The 25,747-nt window shown below is 45.2% G+C and overlaps 1 protein-coding gene across 3 annotated transcripts in view; it reads left to right on the top strand.

Moving 5' to 3' along the window:
• BSN (bassoon presynaptic cytomatrix protein) overlaps positions 1–25,747 on the top strand; it is a 373,610-nt gene that overhangs the window by 325,842 nt on the left and 22,021 nt on the right. For all 3 annotated transcript variants that reach the window (XM_077326011.1, XM_077326010.1, XM_077326012.1), the window contains exon 5: positions 9,641–16,516. In XM_077326011.1, coding sequence (XP_077182126.1) covers positions 9,641–16,516 — 6,876 coding nt within the window. The remainder of the gene's footprint in view (positions 1–9,640; positions 16,517–25,747) is intronic.

The raw sequence follows: 25,747 nt of genomic DNA, 5'->3' as shown, positions 1-25,747 counted from the left end.
CAAAGACCACTGATTTGTTTCAAAGGCCACTTTATGGCAAGAGGGGTCATCAATGCCATTGGGAATGAAATTAGCTCCCCTTGAATAAAGTCTACACTTGTGGAATCAGCAAATCCTTTTTAATAGCATTTGCTGTTGGGCAATAATAAGAATGGAAGGCAGCATACAGCTAAGTCTTGTCAGATCTCAGAAGCTAAGCAAGGTGGTGCTTGGAAAAGAGACCACCAAGGAAGACTCCGCAGAGCAAAGCTCTGCTTCTCAGGTGCCCTGAAAATCCCTTGCTGAGGTCATTGTAAGCTGGGTATGATTTGGCAACATTTGACAGCATTTACATGTATACCATTACTGGATAATGACAGGTTTATCAGGTGCTAACAGAGTTTAACAGGAAAGAATGAAAGTGTTAATTAGGGTTGCCAGTTCTGAGTTGGGACATTCCTGGAAGTCTGAAGGTAAAGCATGAAGAAGACAGAATACGGGAACAAGAAGGAGCTTGACAGGGATATGATGCCATAGAATCCACCCTCTGAAACTGCCCTTTTTCTTCATGGGACTGATCACTGTGCCCTGGAGATCAGTTGCAACTCTAGGAGAACTCCAGGTCCTACGTGGAGATTTCCAACCCTGGTGTTCTGGGCCATCTGCAGTGACTTATGGTGAGACACTGTTGTCCAGAAAAAAACAACAGCACAAAGGTGAAACTAAGTGCCATGGGGAGGAACAAGAAATCCTCACTAACAAACAGTTACAAGAAGGAAACAGGCAACAAGCAGTGATGGCAATGAACCCATAATTTTCAGGAAAAGTGCAGTTTGTGCATGCTTGCTAAACCTTCAGATCACCTCTCAGGAGAACAAAGGTGTTTTGCAGAGGTCCCACACTGTGCACTGACATTTCTGCTGTTAAAGAAAAGGATTTTTATAAGGGTCCTTGCTGTTGTTTTTAATAGAATATATTCTAACTGCACATTGACTAATTTCGCTTTATTGTAGCTGCAAGCCTTCCTTGTCTCCAGGAGGCAAGTTAGCAGTAAGTATTAACATGGAGAACGCTTACCACCTGTTTAGCTATGCCTTTGTGGGAATCCTCAATTATACAGAAGCATTCTGCTGCCAATATTTTGATTACAGCATTGATTAAAAACAGAATTTTATTTATGGAGCTGTCCAGAAGGCTCCCTCATCTTTATCTCTTTAGTTCCCTGTGCAAAATTACCAGCCCCCCCCCAGGGGGGGGGGAAGTCAGCTGGCTTTTTATGTCCTTTTACTATCACTTTGTCTTGGCTCCTGAAACACAGGAATTGAGATTTTCAGCTTCTTGCCCTTCAGAACATGGAGACTATTCTCTTCTTCAACCTAAGTTAGAGTTATAGCTTCCCTGTGTTCTGTTGCTGCAAGCTGGGTTGCCGTTACCACAAGGCTTGCTGGGGCCATGGGAATAAACACAGCGCTTAGCTGAACTGCAGTATGATTTCCAAAATTGCTCTTTTTGGAGCATTTCCTGCTCCATGGAATCTGCAGTCTAGGACTGAGGTGTAAAATGGCTTCATTATCAATTTAAGATACATGTACATAAAGTATGGCTTGAAACTCAACATCAAGAAAACAAAGATCATGGCATCCAGCCCTCTCAATTCCTGGCAAATAGATGGGGAAGAAATGGAGATAGTGACAGATTTTATTTTCCTGGGCTCCAAGATCACTGCAGATGGGGACTGCAGCAAAGAAATTAAAAGACGCTTCTCCTGGGGAGGAAAGCTATGACAAATCTAGACAGCATCCTAAAAAGCAGAGACATCACCCTGCCAACAAAAGTGTGTTTAGTCAAGGCTATGGTATTCCCAGTTGCAATGTATGGCTGCGAAAGTTGGACCATAAGGAAGGCTGAGCGTCAAAGAATTGAGGCTTTTGAACTCTGGTGCTGGAGAAGACTCTTGCGAGTCCCTTGGACTGCAAGGCGAACAAACTGGTCAGTCCTAGAGGAGATCAGCCCTGACTGCTCCTTAGAAGGCCAGATCCTGAAGGTGAAACTCAAATACTTTGGCCACCTCATGAGAAGGAAGGACTCCCTGGAGAAGAGCCTAATGCTGGGAGCGATCGAGGGCAAAAGAAGAAGGGGGCGACAGAGAATGAGGTGGCTGGATGGAGTCACTGAAGCAGTAGGTGCAAACTTAAATGGACTCTGGGGAATGGTAGAGGACAGGAAGGCCTGGAGGATCATTGTACATGGGGTCACGATGGGTTGGACACGACTTCGCACGTAACAACAACAACATAAAGTATTTGCATGGGTATAGCTGGAGGGGGGCAGTCTGCAAAGAAGCAGAAGCAGTGGGTCCTAGGGGACTTGAAGAAGCCCAAATGAAAGAGGCAGTAGATCCTCAACCTCTCCTGGCAACCTGCTGAAAGCAGCCGGTAAGTGGTTCATTTTATTATATCCTGAGAGTGATCTGAGAAATCCCTCAGGGAGCAAGCCAGGGTGGGAGGTGTCCTGTTTGAAGAGGAAGGAAAGAGCAATCATTGAAACATTCCTGTTTTTCCCTGTTGAAAGCAGCTCATTTCCCAGCTGTCTGTGCCAGTGCTAGTGGGAAGAGACCTGGTTTATGCCAGTTTTTACCAAACATTATGTCTGTATTGTCAAGTTACTGGGAAAAGCATATCAAGTCCAAATTGAGACATTGTTCAGAGGAGCTTCCATCTGCTTGCAGTCAGACAAGACTGTCAAATCTGGATAGGACTTTCATGGTATTCTATTTCCTCCATCTTTCAAAGTATCACTGAAGTTTCCCTGCTCCTACCCAGCCACCCATATCTCACTCTTGTCATGTGCAAAGATATGGTTCTGTAATGCAGCAAACAGACACCACAAAATTATAAAGGGAGAGGGCTGCTGTTTGACACAGCTTTTCCCCCTGTATCAAAATGGCATGTTCACCTCCTCCTTCATAGTTTTGTGGTTCCAGAAATGTTATTCTCCAAGAGGGCTTCTCCCAGCAATGGAATCTGGTTATCAAGAAGATTGGACTAGAGTCAAGACTACACATGATACAAGCAGAAAAAGAAAACATAACCCACCTCCAATTGATGATTGCTAGAATAAATTTTAAAGAGTCAATATATAGAATTCTTGTAAAACTAAATTAAAAACTCCTACTACTACCAGGACTGCCAGCAGTGACAGCCACTCTCCAGAATGACTTTGGATTTGGCAGTCTTTGAGTTACCAGCTTCGTTGGGTGGGGCTGCAGAAATTTAGCAGGTGATGCTTTCCCCCATTACTGCATATCTGTGCTGGAAAAAAGATTCATCTCTTGAATTTCTAACTTGTATCTGAAGTAATGAAACAGGGGAGGACTCATGAGTCCGCCACAGTCACTGGCAGTGTGCAAAATATCTGTATGGCTATGTACTCTTCACTGAGCAGTAGTTGCCACATTCAATCTCGATATTGAAATTATTTTCATATTGATTTTATTCATGTGCTTCCCTAGTTATTATATTGTTAATTGACTGCAGAGAAACTGGAGAACAGTGTTCTTTAGCTACTTTTTGTTCCCTGAATGTTAGTCTTATGTTTCTGCCTGTCTGATGTGTATTTATATCCACCGCCAGACATAGCAGCATGGGAATTGAGCCGGGGGGGGGATGGGGAACTGGAGATTGTGAGATAGTGAGTGAATAGACACATAGGCCCATTATGCACGGCCGCCGAAACGGCGATTTCGGGTCACATGGAAAACGCGGAGGGGGAAGACGCGACGCATACCGGTTATACACGGGGCGGGGCGCGACGGCGGCAAAACCCAGAGTAACCGATTATGCACGCGCCGATCCGGGTGCCGCTTCTGGTTGCGCCCCGCTCACCTGGAAGCTGCGCTTTCTTCCGCGTTTCACTGACGCGGCTTTTTCGGCGGCATGCACCGAAGCTGCAGCCGGTTGCAGCCGGCTCCGTGCGTTATCCGTGATTTTAGTCGCCGCCATTCCACCCCGAATGTGCGCTAAAACCCCCGTGCATAATGGGTCATATTGAGCCTGCAGATCTTACCAGAAGCAGAAGCCTCAAGTATTCCCACTGTCTTTGTTGCTTTGCATTGCCCTTCCGTCCAAGTGTCTCTCCCATGTGCATATGTATAAGGAATTCTGGGACGTAGTTCTTGATAGGATTGCCAACCCCGGACTGGGACATTTCTGGAGATTTGGGGTGGAACCTGGAGGGGGCAGGATGTAATGCCATACAGTCCACCCTCAAAAGCAGCCATTTTCTCTAAGTAAACTGATCTCTGTTATCTGGCGATCAGGTGTACTGAGGGTTGCCAGACCCAGGTTGGGAAATACCTGGAAATTTTGGAGTGAAACCAAAGGAATATGGGTTTTAGGAAGGAGAGAGAAGGACTTCAGCGGGGAAGAATGCTATAAAGTTCACTTTCCAAAGGAGCCATTTTCTCAGGGCGACTGAGAAAATCTCCAAACATCACCAGTGGGTTGGCAAACCTAGCTGTAATCTCAGGAGTTCTACAGGCCCAATGGGAGTCATGAGCAGGGTAGCCAGATCCCCCCAGCCACCAGTGGGGGATAGGCAGGTAGGGCTGCCAGATCCAGGTTGGGAAACTCCAGCAGTTTTGAGGATGAGGAATGTAGGGACCTCAGTGGGATACGATGCCATGGAGACCACCCTCCAAAGCATCCATTTTCTCCAGGGGAACTGATCTCTGAAGTCTGGAGATGAGCTGTATTTCCGGGGGATCCAGTTCTGATTGGTTCCCGCTAATCTAGGCAGTAGTTAAATGGATAACATTAAATAAGTTTGTATAAATATCCTTAGGCATAATCTATAGTTTATCCTCATTTTTTCCCCTCCTAGTAATGGAGATTTTTCAGCCTGGGCTGACAATGAGATCTTCTGGACTTCCAGGTTGCCAAGTCTATTTGGGAAATTCCTGGAGATTTGAGAGCAATACTCGGAGAGGACAGGGTTTGGGGTAGAGATGTTTGGCCGGCCATGATATAGCCCTACTGCAAATTTGCTTGAGAGGTCTTCTGTTCTGAATAAACATGATTTTGTATTGAGAACTAACCAAATAGCTCACCATGTGGTGACAGCCATGGTATAAAGCAATTTAAGGTAAGTTTTGCTGGACCTGGGAGAATAATCATCACTTAATCCTCTCAGAATCAGCTTTACCATTTGATTTATTTACTCACCAGGAGGTTGTTCCCCCTTGTTAACATTATTACCTCACTCTGAAGTGTATGAAATATATTTAATGCTTTGTTAGGCCATGTGTTTGCCATTCTTCTAAACCAGAGAATATTTATCATTAGAACAGCTGGTTACAGCTCCATCTGAGGGGATGGGAGGGTTTGTCACATTGTGTTTTGACTAATTTCTTGGCAATTAATCTTCCAGTGGGTTTTTTTAAAAGACATGTACTGGCAAATATTTGGGTAAGTCAAAAACAGAGCTGTGCACATAAATTCAATAGTTGCTGAGGGACACAGGCAGCAGTGCACCCAGTTGTCTCACAGATGTTTCCAAGCATTTCATTATTCGCTGCTCAGTGATTTGTACATCGATATAAATTACATCACAATGAACCATTTTAAATGTATCAATGGGAAATTGTGCCTATTGATGACTATTGGCCATGAGAGCTTAAAGGTGCCTCCATTATTACAGAGACTGTACCAAGGCTGAGGACTAGTAATATATGATGGAATTAACATCAGACCTGTTTTGTTAACTAACAGAATGCACCTACTTGGCTGCTATGGGGAACAGAGAGCTGGATTAGCTGGACCTTGGTCTGATCCGGCACAGATATTCTTATGTTCTCATGTTAGTAGTTATTTTAAGAATTGTTCAAAAGCATGGGAATGGACTGTTAAAATACATTACTCTACAGCACGGGCATGCTTGTGAAATTCTTGATCTAACAAATGAAATATGTATCACAATTGTTGTGCATAACGCACTTTTTATTTGAATCTCTAAATATGCATGTTTGTCTGAACCTCTAAATATAGTTGAAATAGCCATTTTAATATGGTTTGGCAATTTAATTTGAATTGTGAGTCGGGGGGGCACACACACATTCCTCCTCTTATGGACAGATGCAGTCCTTACACATTGTGGGGATAAGAACTTCCTATTTGTCCACTGTCTGGTGACTGCTATAACATGTGGACAGGAGTCCCAAATCAGGAAACGACAGGCACATTTTACAGCATTTCCTACAGAAACAAAAATGGACAAAGTCTGCCTGTAGTAATAGAAACACGCAAGAGTCCAGTAACACCTTAGAGCAGGCTTTCTCAACCAGGTTTTCATGAAATCCTGAGGTTTCTTAACAGCCCTGGAAGGGTTTCCTGAATGGATGGGAGTAACATATTTGATGAAGATGAAACTGAAATACTTTGGCCACCTCATGAGAAGGGCCCTGGAGAAGAGCCTAATGCTGGGAGCGATCGAGGGCAAAAGAAGAAGGGGACGACAGAAAATGAGGTGGCTGGATGGGGTCACTGAAGCAGTAGGTGCAAACTTAAATGGACTCTGGAGAATGGTAGAGGACAGGAAGGCCTGGAGGATCATTGTCCATGGGGTCACAATGGGTCGGACACAACTTCACACCTAACAACAACAACAATAACCATATATGGTCATATTGATCTGCTCTCCCCTCCATGGTCAATGCTGGGCCAGGAGGGGGTGGGAAGGGGAGGGGCCCTGGGTGGGTATGTAGACAGCTATACTTTCTGTGAACTTTAAAAATGTTATAATTTGAGCAGCAATTATGTGCATTGCCATGCTATCACTGTAGAGATGGGTGAAATTCAAAAACCAGTTCAGGCAACAAACATGAAATATTTCAAACTGAGAATTGATCCTTAGAACGTGCCTGAACAGATTAACAAGACTTCCATAACAATGTTCCTCCTCAATGAAAAATTGATTGTGGTATTTTTACTGTACTTCAGGCTGTGAAAAAGACTAGATCACACAACTCTGGAATTGCTCAGCCTTAGGCAAGCCAGATGGCTTTATTTAAAAAGGAAGGAACCAGCCCATAAGACAATGGAGTGTAAGTCCCTGAGTTGGGGGCAGAGAGAACAAACTTCTAAATCTGCCAAGCCAGCTGTCAAGGTCTTACAAATGTTTGGCCTATCCCTGGGGCTTGCTGAAATCAAAACCTATAACCAGGAAGTATATTCAGCATTGATGCCAGGATTGAGAAGAAGGGCTATGCTTCAATATCATTTTAACAGAAAAGACTAGTATAAGGAAAGACTTTTAAAAGTAAACTGCATAAATCACAATGAATAATTATCATCAGAACAGTTTTCTAAGGATCAAATTTTCCTAGCAACAACATGCTGACATTTTACAGGGGGGTGGAAAAATGCCTTGCAACACAAATGCTACCTGGAGGAATGGCATTTACAGCAATTGGGTCACAACTGTTCATTTACTGGGCTATTCATTGATTGTCTGGACATGCCCAAGCCCATTCTCAATTTCCTCAGATGAACTTGGCAGGGTGGTGTTTTAATTAATTTTAAATTCAATCTATAATGTTCTCTTTTCTTATGTCCATTTTGTAAGGATGCCAGTTTATCAATTCCCAAAATTTCAAAGTGATACTTTAGGTTTTCTTTGACATCAGAATGCTGATGGACAGGGTACAATGGAGATCTGAAAAACTGCTGTATTACATCTTATGTGTCGTGAGGTTAGGAGCTGTCCTCATGTGGGTTTTAAAATTATTATGGGTTATTTTTCACTTCTTGGCATTCAGTAGTTGTTTATAGTGATTTGGAGGCTTTCAAGGCTAGCTAGAATGCATGAGACTTGGTGCAGGCATGCTCCAAATGAGCTGATAGACTTCTAGCCTGACAACTCTGGGGGTGTTTCCGCACAAGGACCAATGTTGCCAATTGGTTCCACAAAGCGGAAACGCTATTTTTAAAAGTGCAATCTCGGCGTTATGCATACCTGCCTTTGTAGTGGAATCCAGTAGCGTTTCAATTGTTTCCCACAGGTTTCAGGTCTCGCAAAAATTGCTAGAAAGGAAGCGATTTTTTCTGTGCTTTGTCCCACCCCTGGCCGTCAATCAAACAAACAGCCAATGGGGTGGTTGTTATCATGCTCCCGAAAAGCCCCTTTTCCTTTAAGAACAGGTTTTTTTAAAAAAAGAAAAACACACGTTGCAGTGAATATGCCTTGATTCCTCCTAATGGAGAGACCCATCTAGCTGGCGTGTGAGCTGGTGAGTCATCGTTACCACGCTCCCCCGAGTGAAAAAAAATCCCCCCGGCGCGATTTTCGGGCGCGATTTTCGGCCGAAAATAAAGGGAACTTGCAAACAGGGCTGTGTTGTGCTCGGGGACTTAGGGGAGCGTTAAAGCACTTCTGTAGCTGGAGAAGCCTTGCTGGGTGAATGAAGCCTCGCTGGTTCGTTGCTTTCTGCTCGCTCCGAGAAAAAAAAATGGCGATCACTTCGCGGAGAGAGACAGGGGGAGGGACTTTGTTGGAACCTCAACAATGGAAACGTACAGGTCTTTTTCGCTAGTGTTGCAGATTGTTTGCAAGAGTGTAGTGTTTTTCAGAGGGTGAATCCACTTTTCCCGATTTCCCTTTAAGCGCTACAACGAATCTCTTTTTGCGGGACTGTTTCAGGAGTGTTGCAGATTGTGTGCGATGTCTTGCGGAACTGCAAATTAGTAGCGTTTATAATTTGCAAGCCTTCTGCTACATTAAAGTCGTGTGGAATGGCCCCAACTTGGAAAATTCTGGGAGATTTGGAAGTGGCTCCCAAGGAAGACAGAGTTTAAGTCAGGAGGGAGCTCAGTAGGGGTGTGATATGATAGAGTCCACCCTCCAAACCTGCCATTTTCTCCAGGGGAACTGATCTCTGTGGTCTTCCATTAGCTCTAATTCTGGGAGAACCCCAGGCCCGATGTGGAGGTTGGTAACCCAACCTGAGACTTCTGAGGTAGCAGAATAGACTGAAGCACTTTAGACTGCAGGTGGAGGGGTCACATTTTGACATTTCCATCATGTCAAAACTTAATGCAAATAAAAACTTCACACATCATGACAAGAAGTGTCCTAGCCTAGCCTTTTGCACTGGTGCTTGTTTCCTGTTTACTGGGAGTTATTTTGTTTTGTTTTTTAAATAAACATTCAGAGTTGGAATCCTCCATTTGGAGTCTGAAGTAATACAGTTCATCCTGCCACTTCAACTGTCTGTCATTTCATTACCATCTCAAACTCCTACGTGTGCAGGCCAGGCCCAAGTTGATTATAGCCAGATATTAAAACAAATAAAATGGGTTGTTTATAGTTAGGGCTGAGCCAAGATTCTGCTGAGTGCCTCTGAGAAAAGTTAAAAAGAAAAATAAGGTCCCATCTACTTGCAAGAAGTTCTTACCATAGGCTTGATCCCCAGCATCACTTGGAAGTGACAAAAGGTACCTCTGGGATCACTAGGAACTCTGCGGTAAAAACTTCCTATAAATTGATGAGACCTTATTTTGTTCCTGGGATACTGCCTTCCCACTGGTTGCCAGGCACCACCTGGAAACACTGCTCATAATAGATTGTTATCATGAAATCTAATAGATTTTCCCCTTTTCCTTTGTAGGAATCCAGTAAGCCTTATCCCTCAGACCTGTCCCGTAGCCCCCAAAGCCTGAGTGACACTGGCTACTCATCTGATGGGATCTCCAGCTCCCAGAGTGAGATCACAGGCTTGGTGCAGCAAGAAGAGGAGCAGCTGAATGAAACAGGAATTGTCGAGCAGAGCCCTCCCAGTCCATCTGAACTCACTAAGCTGGAAAGCAGCATGCGCCCCCTGTTGGAGTCAAAAGGCATGACCCAAGAGACAACTGATAGAGGAAAGACATATCATGAATTACGAGAAGAACAGAGACAGAGACAGAGGCCTCGGTCCCTTTCCATCACCCCAGAAGCCTTTGATTCTGATGAGGAGCTTGAAGACATCATGGAAGAAGATGAGGACTCTTTAGAATGGGAGAACCAGAGAGAACAGAGGGAGAGCATGGAGTCATCAGATGACTTTGGCAGCAAGCTGCGCCATGACTATGTGGAGGACAGCAGTGAAGGGGGAGGGTTCTCCCCTCTACCAACTAGGCAGAAGGCCAGAGAACCCAAGATGACTGATGAAGAGTTCATGAGGAGACAGCTCCTGGAGATGAGTGCAGAAGAAGATAACCTTGAGGAGGAGGAAGAGGAGGAAGAGGAGGAAGAAGAATACAATCGTGTAAAATACAGCCTTGTAAAAAATGGACATAAACCTGACTCTGAAAAGGGCAGAGAGGCTACTTCATCCAAGAGGCGTCTGCCTCATAGCTCCAGCAGTATTTATGAGGAGGAAAGTAAAGAGCTGGAAACTACTGAGGGTGATGATATGACTGCATCTCAAGGAGGTTTGCGACGTTTCAAGACCATTGAGTTAAACAGCACTAACAACTATGGAAGAGACATGGAAATTAGCCAGGAGACAGACATCAGCCTGGATCGAGAACCTGAACTGGAGATGGAGAGTCTGACAGGCTCCCCAGAAGACAGGTCAAGGGGTGAATATTCTTCTACCTTGCCAGCCACAACACCCAGTTACACATCTGGCACCTCTCCCACCTCCATTTCTTCCTTAGAGGAGGACAGTGACAGCAGCCCTAGCCGCAGGCAGAGACTGGAAGAAGTTAAGCAGCAGAGGAAAGCCCGGCATCGCTCGCATGGTCCTTTGCTTCCAACCATCGAAGATTCTTCAGAGGAAGAGGAGCTGCGGGAGGAAGAGGAGTTGCTGAGAGAACAGGAAAAAATGCGAGAGGTGGAGCAGCAACGCATCAGAAGTACAGCGCGCAAAACTAAGCGAGACAAAGAAGAACTGAGGGCACAAAGGAGGAGAGAGAGATCCAAAACTCCACCCAGCAATCTCTCTCCCATTGAGGATGCCTCACCCACGGAGGAATTGAGGCAAGCGGCAGAAATGGAGGAGCTGCACAGGTCTTCGTGTTCCGAATACTCACCGTCAGTGGACTCAGAAGCAGAAGGGTTTGATGTCATTGCCTCCAAGCTGTACAAATCTGGCAGTGAGTACAATCTCCCAACATTTATGTCCCTTTACTCTCCGACAGAAAAAACTGCTAGCTCTGGTTACCCCTCCAGCAAGCCCCTGAAAAGTGCTGAAGAAGCCTATGAAGAAATGATGAGGAAGGCAGAAATGTTCCAAAAGCAGCAGCCATCCCAACAAAGTGTCTCTTACAGCAATACCTTCCAGCAAGTAGGCTATCGTAGTTCAGAAGGCCAAAATAATTTTGAATATCAGTATATAGATGACTATGGCTTTGATGGCCGAAATGTGGATTCCTCCCAATCAGACTACCAGAATGAACTTTCCAAATCTGGAGCAGTTTATGAAGAAATCCTTCAGACATCACAGAATATTTCCAGGATGCATCAGTCTTCTTCTCTGGATTTGACTCTGGAACAGGAAGTAAAAAAGAAAGCGAGAGAAGACGCTTATCAAGAAAAGCAGTTTCTGAATGCAGAGAGTGCTTATGAAAGTGGCCCACTTACCCCTGGGACGAGTCCCACACAGCTCTCTGCTCCCGTCTCCTTTTCATCTTCTGAAAGCAGTACAGGCAGAATCATCCCTGATGTTAGAGTCACTCAGCATTTTGCAAAAGAGAGTCATGAGCACCCAGCACTCCATAGCTCACCTACTGCACCCAGCTCAATTTCCAAGAGTGTAACTATGCCTTATACGTATGCTAAAGGAGCTAGTACAGTCACCACTGTTGTTTCCAGTCCCGTAAGTGCACCGCGAATCTACAGCTCTCCAACTTCTTTAAGTGGCTCAGATGTGCCATCTGTGTCTACCACTAGCCGAAGTTATAGTCAAACAAAAGTGACAGCAAGTTATGGCTCTCAAACAGAAAATATCTCCAGAGTCAAGAGTGTTACAGAGATCAGTGGGACATCAGCAAGAGAGAAACTCCAAAGCATGACAGAGAGCAAGACAAATGTATCGATGTCAACACCTAAAATGTATTCTTTCTTCAAAAGCTCCAGCCCCCCACTTTCCCCTTCCTCTCCCACGCAAAGTCCCACTCATTCTGTCCCCAGAGTTGTGATGCCCTCTAGTTCAGGGTTGGGGTCTAAATCAACTGCTGAGTTTTCCACCCAAACACATAGCACAATTATCTCATATGATGATATCCCTCCTACTACTGCTGTATCGACATGTTCTCCTATGGTGGCTCAAGGAACACAAACACCCCACCGATCTAGCTCCCCTCGCCTTGCTAGGCAACAGTCATCGCAAGAATCCCCCTTTATGGTCATCACATTAGCATCAGATGTAGCCATCCAAACTAAGCCAGTCGCTGCAAGCTCCTCCATTTCACCAGCTTCATCTCCAACTCGGCAGGGCCGTCAGCAAACAGTGCACAGCTACAGTCAGACAGTAACCAACGCAGCACAACTCCAGCAAGAGCAGCTGCAGTCCACTTACACAAAGACTCAGCCAGGGCTGGAAAAAGCCTCTGCTTCTAGTGCTGCAATGCAGAAAGTGCAAACCACTGCTGCTGCCGAGAGCGTTTCTGGTGTGTACAGCTGGGGAACCCTGCCTGCAGAGAACATTTCTTTGTGCAGAATATCATCCATTCCGGGAACATCGAGAGTAGAACCAGGGCCCAGACCACCAGGCACTAACATAGTAGATCTGCGGACTGCTATAAAGTCAACTCCAATCATTATAACAGACCAAGGCATGGATCTTACATCCCTAGCTACCGAAAGCAGAAAATATTGTCTCACTATGGACCAGTCACCAGGTCGGCACTCCACAGCCATCCAACCCTTAATCATCAATCTCAATGCTCAGGAACAGCCTCATGCAATCATAAGCACAGCCACCACAGTCAGCATCACTGTTGCCTCTTCCATGCTCGTGTCTCAGCCAAAGCAGCCCGCAGTCTATGGAGATCCTTTCCAGAACAGAATGGACTTTGGTCAAGGGACAGCGAGTGCGGTCTGTCTGACACAAGTTAAACAGGTAGAACAGGCCGTTCAGACTGGCACCTTCAGAGGAACGGTGAGTGGCACCAGCATTTCGGCTTCCGGAGGGCGGCCTGAAGCCACAGGCCCACAGCAAGTGAAATTTGCAAGGTATAATTTGCCCAATCATATGACACCTTTGATGAAAAAAGATACCCTGATTACTCAGACCAGCAGTGCACAGAATATTGCTAGTGCCATTCCTAGACCGTTCCCTCAGGACCAAAGCTCAGAAGTCTACAGAGGGATGCCAGTGGAACTGAAGACTCAGCCTCCTCCTGCCCCCCTCGGGAGTAAGAAATCCCAAGTGATGATGGTGCAGATGGATGATATGGCTGCAGGCCCTGTGACAAAACTAATCAAAGATGAACCTCCCCCCAATGCACTTGACCTCACTGGAATGAAGCCCGAAAGCCAAGTGGCATGTTGCGATGTGGTCTACAAATTTCCATTTGGAGGCAGCTGCACTGGAGCTTTCAATCCTTCTTCTAAGCTGCCAGAAAGAAATGCTGGGGATGCAATTCATGCTGGCAAACCTGGTGGCCAGTATTATGGAAGCAGAGAACAGGAGACATCTGATACGTATCCATATAGAGAACAAACAGCACCAGGGACTAACCCATATGACGAACACAGATTCTACCCACACGGACTGTTTGGGAGGCTGTATTCATCCATGTCTGACACCAATCTTTCCGAAATGGGATTGAGCTATTACCCAGTTAAAGGAGAGCAGCCATTCCACTCACCTGCTGGAGATTCGGCAGTAGATTTGACAACCATGAAACATTCATATAGCATCAGCTTTACGGAGGGAAGCTATCTGGGGCATGGGATGCAATACGGCTCTTTCTCTGACCTCAGACAGCCCAGCGATTTGCTAAGCCATTCATTCCCAATGCGAAGATATAGCTCGGCCTCCAATATATACTCTGATTATAGGTATTCACCAAGAGCAGACTTGGCAAATTTCCAGGAAGCCAGCCTGGCTCATTACAGCGCCACGACAGCTCGTGAAATCAGCCGAATGTGTGCAGCACTCAACTCCATGGACCAATATGGGGGCAGGCACACGAACAGCCCAGACCTTCTCCAGTATGGACCTGGTGCTCTTGGAACCGGGCCAGGAGGGAGTGGAAGCATCTCAGCTCAGCAGGGTGCCATGAAACCAAACATGATGTACAATCCAAATTTTACAGACTCTCGCCCAGGGTACGGAAACCTAGCCCAGTACAACCTCTCTAGGCTCGGAGCCATCAGACAGGTACTCCCTTCCACAGCCACTGTACGAGCAGCAGATGGCATGATTTATTCCACCATTAACACACCAATAGCGTCAACACTTCCCATAACCACCCAGCCAGCTTCCGTGCTACGACCCATGCTCCGAGGCCTGTATAGGCCCTATGCGCCAAGCAGCATCACCCCTGTCCCTCTGGCCAGCTTGACCAGAGTGCCTGTAGTTAGTCCAAGGATCCCACTCACAGCCCAAGGCTTGTATCGCTACCCAGTGCCCAGCAGACTCCCAGCAGCTCCAGCAACATCAATGATGGAAACCCCAATGTATTTGGGGAAGCCTGCTAGCACCACTGCATCTAGCACTGCAGCCACCAGTGTAAGCTTAGCGCCAGGTGCCAAACCCTCAGCCCCAACTGCTGCCAGTGCACAAAGGCCCGAGCAGACGGGCGCTGTCACTCGAGAGGAGGTGCCCACAGCAACTTCTGGAGCGCAAGCCGCTTCCAGGGACCCCAGCCATGGGCCACAGCAGCCACCACCAGTCCCCGTTCAGAAACAGGCAGCAGACGTCCCACAGGCCAGTGCCCCCAGCAAAGGGGCCGCAGAAAGGGAAGAGAAGGAGAAGGAGGAAGAGAGGCAGAGGAAGCAGCAGGAGCACATCCTCCAGATTGAGAGGGAGAGAGTGGAACTGGAGAAACTGAGACAGCTGAGGCTCCATGAAGAGCTCGAGAGGGAACGCGTGGAGCTGCAGAGGCACCGGGAGAAGGAGCAGATGCTAATGCACAGGGAGATCCAGGAACTGCAGTCCATAAAGCACCAGGTCCTGCAGCAGCAGCAGGAGGAACGCCAGGCCCAGTTTGCTCTGCAGCGGGAGCAGTTGGCCCAACAACGCATGCAACTGGAACAGATCCAGCAACTGCAGCAGCAGCTGCAGCAGCAGTTAGAGGAGCAGAAGAGGCAAAAAACCGCCTTTCCTCCGGTGTGTGACCAGGCAGGCAGGATCCCTCCCCAGGGTGCGCCAGAGATAGCCATAGAAATGCAAAGGACCATGGCTCAAAACGGGCAATACTGGCCTCCCCCAAGCCAACCCTTTATGGCTACTGCGGCTCCAGGGCAAGATGGGCAAGTGCAGCCTCGCTACATTGGGCTCCAGAGGCCCCTCACCAACTCAGCCTCCGAAATGTCACTGCAGACTGAAGACCAGTGGGAAGCCAGTCGAGGCATTAAGAAGCGTAACTCTATGCCACGTCTTCGGGACGCCTATGACAAGGAGCCTGGCCACGAGCCATTTGTTGTAAAGAAAATTACAGACAGCAGCGTACAGACTGACGAGGAGGATGGGGAGGAGCGTTTCTATGCATCCCGGAGGCGCCGTACCAGGCGTAGCACTGATTGTAGCGTTCAGACAGATGAGGAAGATAACGCTGAGTGGGAACAGCCAGTACGGCGGCGGCGCTCCCGTTTCACCCGACATTCGGACTCCGGTGCAGAAGGCAAACAAGACTCCTCCATTAAGGGCATGGCCAGCATAGCAATCCAGACCATCAGTGACTGTTCTGTGCAAACTGAACCTGACCAGCTCCACAGAGTGTCTCCCTCCATTCACATCACCACTCCTGACCCCAAGGTGGAGATAGTGAAGTACATCTCTGCCCCTGAGAAGACTCAAAGAGGAGAGAGCCTGGCCTGCCAGACAGAGCCAGAAGCACAGCCCCAGCCAGGCATTGTGGTCCCACAACTCAGCGTGCCTACAACAATTACGCCTTACTCCTCCAACATTCAGATTGTAAGCACCGGTCCCTTGGATCCACATGTAATCAGACAGCAAGCCCTCATGAAGAAAAAGCCAGACCCTCTGGAAATAGGCTACCAGTCCCACCTGCCTACAGATTCCTTGTCTCAGCTGGTTTCTCGCCAGCCTCCCAAATCACCCCAGGTGCTCTACTCCCCAGTCTCTCCCCTCTCCCCACATCGGCTGCTAGAGTCATCCTTCACAACCAGTGAAAGGCTCAACAAAGCCCACGTGACCCCACAGAAGCATTTCACAGCGGAGTCCACACAGCGCCAGCAGACTCTGCCTCGCCCAATCAAAACCATGCAGAGATCCTTATCTGATCCCAAGCCCATCAGCCCAACATCAGAGGAGTCTGCAAAGGACAGGTTCTCCTTGTATCAGCACGCATTGCTCCCTGGAAGCCAGGTAAGATCCCTTCTTGATGAACAATTGAGATGGGCCAGATAGGGTCTCTGCTGTTCCTTTTAAAAGGCCCTAAGCTGACCTCCTCCTAGGCCGGCCAGGTGGGTGTGACTAATCGGTAACTGTGTGTTATCATCTGGCCGAGGCTGAAGGAGAGTTGTTCTCAACTTCACAAGAAAACAGGCATAATGATGGATCACAGCAAAACCCAGCTTTATAATCTGCCTTATCTGTATCCAGGTACAGAAGTTAAATGCTGCATCACTTTTGCCCCCTCCCCTTGTCCTTCAAATAGGATCAAGTAGATTGTCTGCACTTTCTTTTTAACCAGAGTCATTCTTCTCCCTCACAACTTTTAAAAACCCAGTTATCAGCCTGCTTTGAGGGGTAAGGCTAGAAAGGAGGACTGTTGATAGGAGCACGAGCAGTTAGCCATAGGTACAAAGCACAAACAGATCTTATCCAACATGTAGAAAATTGGCAGGGACAGTTTATCCAGACCTCAACTCAAGACATCAAAATGGGTGAAGTCTCTTTGGAATAGTCTTTGACTCACCTAAAATGTAGTTCCTATTTTCAGATTTTGAGAATATATAGTTGATGATATGTTAATATATTATTTATAAATGAAGTTGCATTCTCAGTAGGGTTAGACACTGTCATTCCTTGTGATTCCTTCCTAGCGCGATATTAAGATGCTAAAAACAATGTCCAGGCATCCTAAAGATATCAGAACATCCTCCCACTTAATTCCTGTGACACTGCAATCAGTGTGCTAGAGTTTAGGCGCCCACTGTAATTTTGAATTTAAAGCATCATAAAAAATACACAGTGGGTTGAGGAAGTCCCTCGTCCATGGGTTTTTAATGACACTTCTGCAATCAGTGTTTCATTGGAGAGAATCAAATCCTGAATGCAACCAAGTTCAAAACAGTAAATCAAAGTGATGCCTCATCAGCAACTTCTCCACAAATCTGTGAAGGCACAGTGGCAAAGTAGTGTTCTCTGCCATGCCATCTAGTGGTAACAAAGAAAAATATCTCTATTAGTCTCTAGTTAAGATGTGTTGTTAAATTGCTTAAAAAAAAACACACTCCCAAAAGGCATATCAGAGGAACTTTCCCTTTCATTAGTGTACACAAAAACAAGATATTCCATTTGGGAATTATAATGAGCTGTTCAGTGATGGTACCTTTATAGCAAAACAGTGGGAAACCTTTCTACATTCCCTCAAATGAATACCAGCTTGCCCTCAGTGATTCCTCAGAGAGAGAGAGAGAGAGAGAGAGAGAGAGAGAGAGAGAGAGAGAGAGAGAGATCTAAGAAAGAAACCCCCTAATCTGTATACGTAGGCTGCCTCTGGGGGATAGATAGCCTTACTTTTGTGACTTTGCATTCTCCCAGTGCCTTGCTGAAATGGAGCCTCTGTGTATGCTAAGTGTGTACATTGCTAATGTGTGTAAGACCTGCTTGTGCTATATATTTCCAGCATGCTAGTGTTCCTTAGGTAGCAGCTGAAACCCCAATTTGAACAAGGTGATGGGCACATACAACATCATACAACTGAGTTCTTGTGACGATATGTCATTGGAAGGGAATTTGGGTAGAAAAGGTTGGTAAATTATTAAACACAATCCTTGTTCTGTCCCTCCCCAAATAACTAAACCAGTTTCATGTAGTGAACTAATGTCATTGGAGATCTGAGGAAAAAGGGAGTGAGATGCATTAGACCAGAGGCACCACTAACTAATGTACACTTTTGACATTATAATATGGAATGACACCTCTGAGGCTGGGAACTAAATTGTTACTTTTTTCCTAGCCTTGGTGTTAGCGTTTGAATTATTGAGCTATAGGGTGACAGCTTGTTGGATTTGTCAAGATGTTTCCAAATAACTGCCTGTGAGCATTAGAAAATACCTACATTGAAAGGCTGTCAGTTATCAAATGTAATAATCACACATATATGCTTCTGTACATGCATCTGCTGGGAAGCTGCAGCTGGTTATAGCTGTCTAGAATGTGTATATTGTGGCTCAGCTGAGCCATCACATTCCTCAGTCTACAAGCTTTGAATAAGAAATTGGAATGTAGAATGCACAATTGGCTCATGGACTCCTTCCTCCCCTCCTAAAAGCAGCTCTCCTTCTCTCTTTCATGGTTAGCTCTAATTATATTTTGCCATTACATGTAAATCAGCACTAATATTGCTTACTGCTAATAAGATTGCCCCAGGCCATGGTTTGTATAGCCATTTCAAACCATATTTTCAAAATGGCAGTTGGGAAGCAGTCCCAGCTAGCCTGAAGATAAATTTAACTAATTCAGACTTAACAGTAAAATATGGTTATTGTAGGAAGGGCGGGGGGGAGAGAAGGCTTGCATAAAGAGGAAAGGGAGGAGGACATGGAAGAGCCTGTGGTCAAGATCTGGAAGCTTGGGTTATGTGATATCTGAACTGAGTCTATATATGCGTCAGCACTGAGACAATATATTATATGTGGATTACAAGTTATAGTGACATGCTTTCCATACAGAAATCTTGTGATGCTTGAAGTATTTCCCAGTGAGCCAGGAAAGATATTTGCTAATTACAGATCCAGCAGATGATTTTCCAAATACAGATTTATGTTATTTTGTCGTATTTGTCTCTTGCTAATATTCCTCTGCTTAGTGAGCTGTTTTAAGTAAATCATGTGATTCTTTGGTAGATTTGTTTGACAAAGTGTCTTGTTTTTGTGATGCAATGGCATAACGTATTAATATTTCCTCCCCATCACAATCCATGGGAGAAATTCCTCAATGCAGCCAAAACTGAGAGATGAAGCTGGATAAACGTTTTGTTGCAAATGTAGCCAACTTTTTGTCAATTTCTTGCCATATCTACTCTTCACCTCACTGTACAAGTCAGAATTCCATGCTACTTTTTAAAAGCCTTTTAAAGCCTTCCTATGGTAGAATGTCCCCAGCAGGTGCACTCGGATGTTTCAATTTGATTAACGTTACAGCAATGAATATTTTAAAAGGCTGGCTTCACATTACAGCTGTGGTGTGTGCACAAACAAAGTCATTTACAGATGCATTTGCAAGGCAGCTCTTTGTATATTATTATTAAATTTTTATTAAGTTTAGGAATTTTTCAAATGTTAGAAGAGAGAGCGCACATAATAATGATAGCAGTTTTCTGCTGCTGTGGTAATCATAAAGTTTTAGGACATATATTCTAGAATTTATCTTTCATTGGTCGATGGGCAAACATTACTTTTTTTCTTTTGTAGCAAGGTCCAGAAGACCTTCCAATCCACTTCTCTACAGTGGATGAACTTACTGATTCTCAGACAACCAAAGTTTTTGAGATGAATCTAATATCCAAGAAATAGGAAGGCTGCCTAAGGGAAGGCTATGACAGGGAAATCCAATATAGGGTCTAAAACAAAATGTTAGCATCTCCAGTGTTTTTGTGAACAGACTGAGGCCAGGTCAGCGAAATTCCTTGTTTTCTTAGCACCATCTCTCCAGGACACTGAACAAAATATCAACTCTGTATAACAAAAATAGCTAATTTTTCAGTACATGAGTGTGAGGTGAACATTGTACATATTTTCATTTTGGTATAAATTAATGCTGAGTATTGTAAATTTACTATTGTTGGTGTCTAAATATATAAAAGGAGCCCAGCTACATTGGAATAGCTGAGGTCTCTGTCATGGATAGTTGGAGCCATTTCACATGAACACACATGACATGAACACATGAAGCCACCTTCATGGGCAGCATTGTCCTCTCAATCTGGCAGTGGTTCTCCTTGGTCTGAGGGAGAGCTGTTTCACATCACTTACTGCCTGATTCTTTTAGCTGGAGATAACATGGATTCTACCTGGGACCCTCTACATGCCAAGCAGATGCTCTGCCAGATCCACAGCCCCTTCCCAACCTCATCAGTATACAGCTTTTTAATTAAAGACCTTATCCACTGCTTTTCTCAAGCATAGTGGTTTCAGCAAATCCATTAATGCACTCCATGGCAATCACTAAAATGTCAATATAAAATTAATTACACTATAATAAAAAGCAATATAAAACCCCCAAATCAACCAAATGCCAACCATGAGATCAAGTATGTGGATTCCCAGGTCATGGAAGGTTTTAAAGGTTGCAATTGGTCCTGGAAGCAAATTAGTGTGTTGTTTTATCTTTAACCGTTCCTGCGGTATTAAATAAAAGAGTAAGGCCACCTGGGGAGGAGTTAGGGCAGGCCCTGTCCAGGATAAAAACTCTGAGGGCCCAATCAGGAGCCGCTTCACGGCTCCTGATTGGGCCCTCCGAGTGTCCATCCAGGGCCAAGCAGCCAATGGGGAGGCGTGCAAAGCGTCTTCCTATTGGCCCCTCAGCAGGACAGACCAAAATTCCATTCACCCAGACCAGTCTGGCTGCCAGTCTGCTCCTGACCACCGCAGGGAGAGGAGGTCAGCAAGGGGGATGAGAACAGAGGCTTGGACAGGCTGTGCCAGCCCTTTTCACCCCAAGGCTGCCCTAACTGTCATGTCCAACTGCAAATTGCCTCAGAACCCTGACAGAGCTGGCAGGAGGCTGCAGAGTGCACTCCCTCCTCCTCCCTCCCTTCAGGACTGCTGCAAAGGAACCTCTGACAGGCCCTGACTAAGGGAAGGAGGCCTTTCCAAGAGCAACATAGGGGAGCCTGAGGGCCTTCCTTTTGAGGGGGGGGACTTTCCCCTTCTGCCAAACAGTTACCTGACAGGGAGACCACAGAAAAGCCCCTTCTCACTTAAAATACTGCTCTGCCCGGAGGTTAGACACTGCCAAACCATGTGTCTTTCTTCTTTGCAACTTTCTGCAGATTTGAGGCCACTGCACAGCGTTATTCTGCAGAGGAAACTGGCTCTTTTGTCTCCTGTTTCATCTGCACAACAACCCTGTGCAATAGGCCTCAAGTCTTTCAATTCAACAACAACCTGTGTGGGAAGCCTTAAATGTTTCTTCTCTACCACAGCCCTGTCCAAAGTAGCCCTTTCTACCTGGTGAGCTGATCTTTATACTCTGCAGGTGAGCTGTAATTCCAGGAGCTCTCCAGGCCACACCTGTAGGTTGGCTACCCCTGGGTTGGAAATATTCCTGGAGGTGGGACTTCAAAATCATACAATGCCTCAGAGTCCAGCCTTCAAATGAGCCATTTTTGCCTGTAGTTGGTAGGGAGTGGTGCAGGAGTGTCCCTCCTGGCCTATGGGTTATGGCCAGCTCTTACCAGCAACTGTTTGTATTCTGGGGCGCAGACAGGCAGACCAGCATCAATCCTGTGAGTCTGGAAAGGGCAGGAAGATCTAAATAAATATTTACAGCCTGAAACTGTAAATAGAGAACAAGTAAATGTCTGGAGACACATAGTAACTGTAATGACTTATTGGCCTGGCAAATAACCTTGGCCTGGCAAATAAAAAAAACAGTATAAAAAACCTTACTAAGGTCAAGACTGCTGTGCACAGAGAGTCTTCCTTTTAGGGTTGCCAGCTTCCCTGTGAGGCTCGCTACCCCACCTCCCTCATGTGGAGTCTGCTATGGGGAGAGAAAGGGAAGACGATTGGAAAATGCTTTGAGACACCTGAGGCCTGCTGGGTTACTGCAGCCCATTCCCAGTTCTCTCAGATCTCTCACAACCCCACATACCTCACAGGTTGACTATTGTGGAGAGACGAATGGAAAAGGTGTTTGTAAACCGCTTTGAGACTCCTTTGGGTAGTAAGCAATAGGGTACAAAAATCCGTTCTTCTAAGGAGCAACCATGAAAGAAGCATGTGGGCACATAACATTTTACCAACAGTGAAAATATGGGAGACAGAAGGAACAGGATGGACACCTGTGTACTGTGACTACCCCATGTGTATTAGGGCAGAGGGGCATTTTGGTGAATGTGGCCTAATTCACACAAGAAGGCAAATGACGCAAAGCTGGGAGGAATTGGTTGCCATGTAATCTTCCCCTAAGAAGAGTCTCCAGTCTGATTTTCCCTTCACATATCTGAAGACATGGCTCTTGAAAGCTCATCTATAACCACTATGCCACAATTCCCAAAGGTCAGTCCTCTCCCACACTCAACGAACATTCCACACCACAGGTTCTTGACACCCATATCTCCACACCCACACCCTCATTTGCCACCTTGCCACCACAACCTCCCACACAACACACACATTCAACCCCATGCCCTTACAGACTGGACAACTCCTCCCCTTCCTCTTCCCACTGCCAAGCTCTAGCGCCTGTTATATTCTTGGATACAACAGGCTTTGCCCCTAGTATTAACATACTGCCCAAAAAGAGAACTCTGGTTCAGTTGAAATTTTCCACTATTTACATCTATCTATTGTGAAAACTTTATTCTTACCGGCTGCTTCCTCAACCTGTTACTAATTCTATTATCATAAAAGATAAGTTTATTCAATCAAGAGCTTTTAACGACAGACTGTCAAAAGTGTTCTGGTCCAGATATAGCAGATTACCCCATTCACATGCTTCTCAGACAACTTCAAATTGTTGGTAGGTCAGGGTTGCAGAAGCCGTGCTGATGTTTCCTCAGCAGTGCTTCTATGATGATGATGATGTCTGACTTTTGGCATTCCTGTGGCTCAACTGTTGCCACATTTTTTGATCTTGCACCGCTTCTTGATGCTTTGGCCAGTGTCCCTTTTGATCATGTCTAACCACCATGTTCTTTGTTGGCCTGGTTTCCTTTTACCACCAACCAGGTAAAGGTAAAGGTAAAGGTATCCCCTGTGCAAGCACCGAGTCATGTCTGACCCTTGGGGTGACGCCCTCCAGCGTTTTCTTGGCAGACTCAATACGGGGTGGTTTGCCAGTGCCTTCCCCAGTCATGACCGTTTACCCCCCAGCAAGCTGGGTCCTCATTTTACCGACCTCGGAAGGATGGAAGGCTGAGTCAACCTTGAGCCGGCTGCTGGGATTGAACTCCCAGCCTCATGGTCAAAGCTTTCAGACGGCTGCCTTACCACTCTGCGCCACAAGAGGCTCTACCACCAACCAATCCTAGCATAATTCTGCTCTCCATGGATTGCATGCTATGGCCAAAATAAGTGAGCCAGATTTGTGATTTTGCCTTCCAGTGATACATCAGGCTTTATGCACTCTATTTCCTTGTTTGTGACTTTTGCTGTCTGTGGAATCTGTAGAAGGCTTCTCCAGCACCAGAGTTCAAACTAATCAACTTTCCTCCTGTCCGATTTCTATACATTTAACAATTTGAGTACCCAGGACAGATATTAAACAACTGCTTACTTCCTCCCTCCATCCAGACCCCTTTTTAAAATCAGTGTTGATGTTGATTACCTTCCAGTCTACTTGTACAGAGGTAGTTTTAGTATCATTGTTTTTTTCTGGGATAGAAAATCAACATTTTAACATTTAAATACTCTACTAGCACTCTCAGGTATATGACATCAGGAGTTGGTCGTTTTTTAATTTTGTCAGTGAAGCCTAGAACTTCAAGAAAGCAGCTAAAGACTGAGCTTTAGCATCTTCCACAGTGCAAAGGACTCATTTACCTTCTCCATAATTTCTTACCCTATTTTCAACCGTTCTTTCAAACTTTTGCTGCCTGATGGTTCCACCACTTTCCTGACTAGCTTCTCACTTCTAATATAGTTAAAGAATGTTTTAGCAATACCTGTTTATATAGAGAGAATATATTTTAAATAATACATTCCTCTGGCTCTTTTTTCACATGCCTTGTTGTCTGTATAAATTTGTTTTGCAACAGATTGTGCTCCTATCCTCTCTTATTTTTCAAAAGAAGACTTCTTGCCTTTCTTGAACTTGGCTCATTAACCACACTGGCATCTTCTTGCACTGGCTTGTGCCTTTCCCAATACATAGCAGACATTTTTGTCTGAGTTTCCAGTAGGTTTTTAAATAGCCTCCAGGCATTCTGAAAAGATTTGACCTTCTTGACCTTCCATTTCTACTTTTTTTAAAATGAATTCCCTTATTTTTCAGAAGTTTCTTTTTCAACAAATTTATGTGTGCCATTTATAGTATCCTAGCACTTTTCCCATGTCACATTTTTCAGGCATTGCACCAGAGACTTTAAGCACTGCAGTACAGATCCTTATCATTTGATGGAGGTATTATGTCCTTTAGCTGACAGAAAAAAGATTATTACCTGTCTGTTGCAGCTAGTAGATGAGAACTTGTTGAATTTATGCTGTGTCACATTTTGCTGATATTCAATTTTTGATGCAAAAGCTTCCGTTTTGATGTCTTATTCAAGCCATTGTTTTCTCCTCTCTGCTTTTTCCTTTTTAATTTGAAAGAGTTTTGTAAAGCCCCATTGTTGTGTCTTGATTCCTGTATTTAAAAGAACACAGAAAAATTCTCCACCCCAGAAAACTAGCTAAAAACAGATAGCATTATTCAAGTCACACAAACATATTTGCAAAATTCAGATACACTTTGGTTGAGCACTACATGATACACAATAATACATTATACATATCTGTAGGAGATCATCCATTTTACAAAAGGTGTAGACCCAGATTCTTGGCAAGCTCATTTGATTTCTCTACAATTTATCTGGGTCAGGGCTGAAATTTTGCTGATTTTATTCACCAATAGACCAGCAGCATGTAGAACTAGTACAGATGCAGTCTTAAGTTGTTTTGTAGCACAGTTGTCATCGGAATCATCATTGGGCATGCAGAAAGTGAGGAGAACCTACAACTCCCCTGTGACTGTCACCCAAGACACAGGGTGGTAACATCTGCAGAGTGTGGATTTTATCTTTCTCCCTATCTTCTACATCACTTCTGAATGCAACTGAGGTAGTGTGTTTTTGTGAAACTGCATTGTTCTTCTAGGATTCACAAGAGTTGTTTGTGAGAGAACCTTTTGGTTTTTTTTTATTGTTTTTCCAGCACTGAAGAAAGAAAACACTTGCTATAGAAATACTCATGAAAATGACTTGGTTGCCCAAGGGCTAATTGTTATTTTCGCTCATCCAAATGTCTTCATGTCAGAATGATGACATTTTGCCTGCAAGGCTCCTTTGCCTGCTCTGTCAGCCCAAATGGGGACCTGTGAGCTGCATGGCCCTCAGAGACCTTTCAAAGATACTGATTTAAGACAGCTGTTACTCCTTCCTTCACCAAACCATCTGACAGCTGTCTTTTTTCTAGGGTACTGCTAATTCCAAACCCTGCTCAGGAT

The sequence above is a fragment of the Paroedura picta genome, chromosome 3 (genome assembly GCF_049243985.1).
Source record: "Paroedura picta isolate Pp20150507F chromosome 3, Ppicta_v3.0, whole genome shotgun sequence".
Taxonomy (NCBI): Eukaryota; Metazoa; Chordata; class Lepidosauria; order Squamata; family Gekkonidae; genus Paroedura; species Paroedura picta.
The sequence above is the reverse complement of the archived record's forward strand: the minus strand, read 5'-3'. Positions and strand labels throughout refer to the sequence as shown.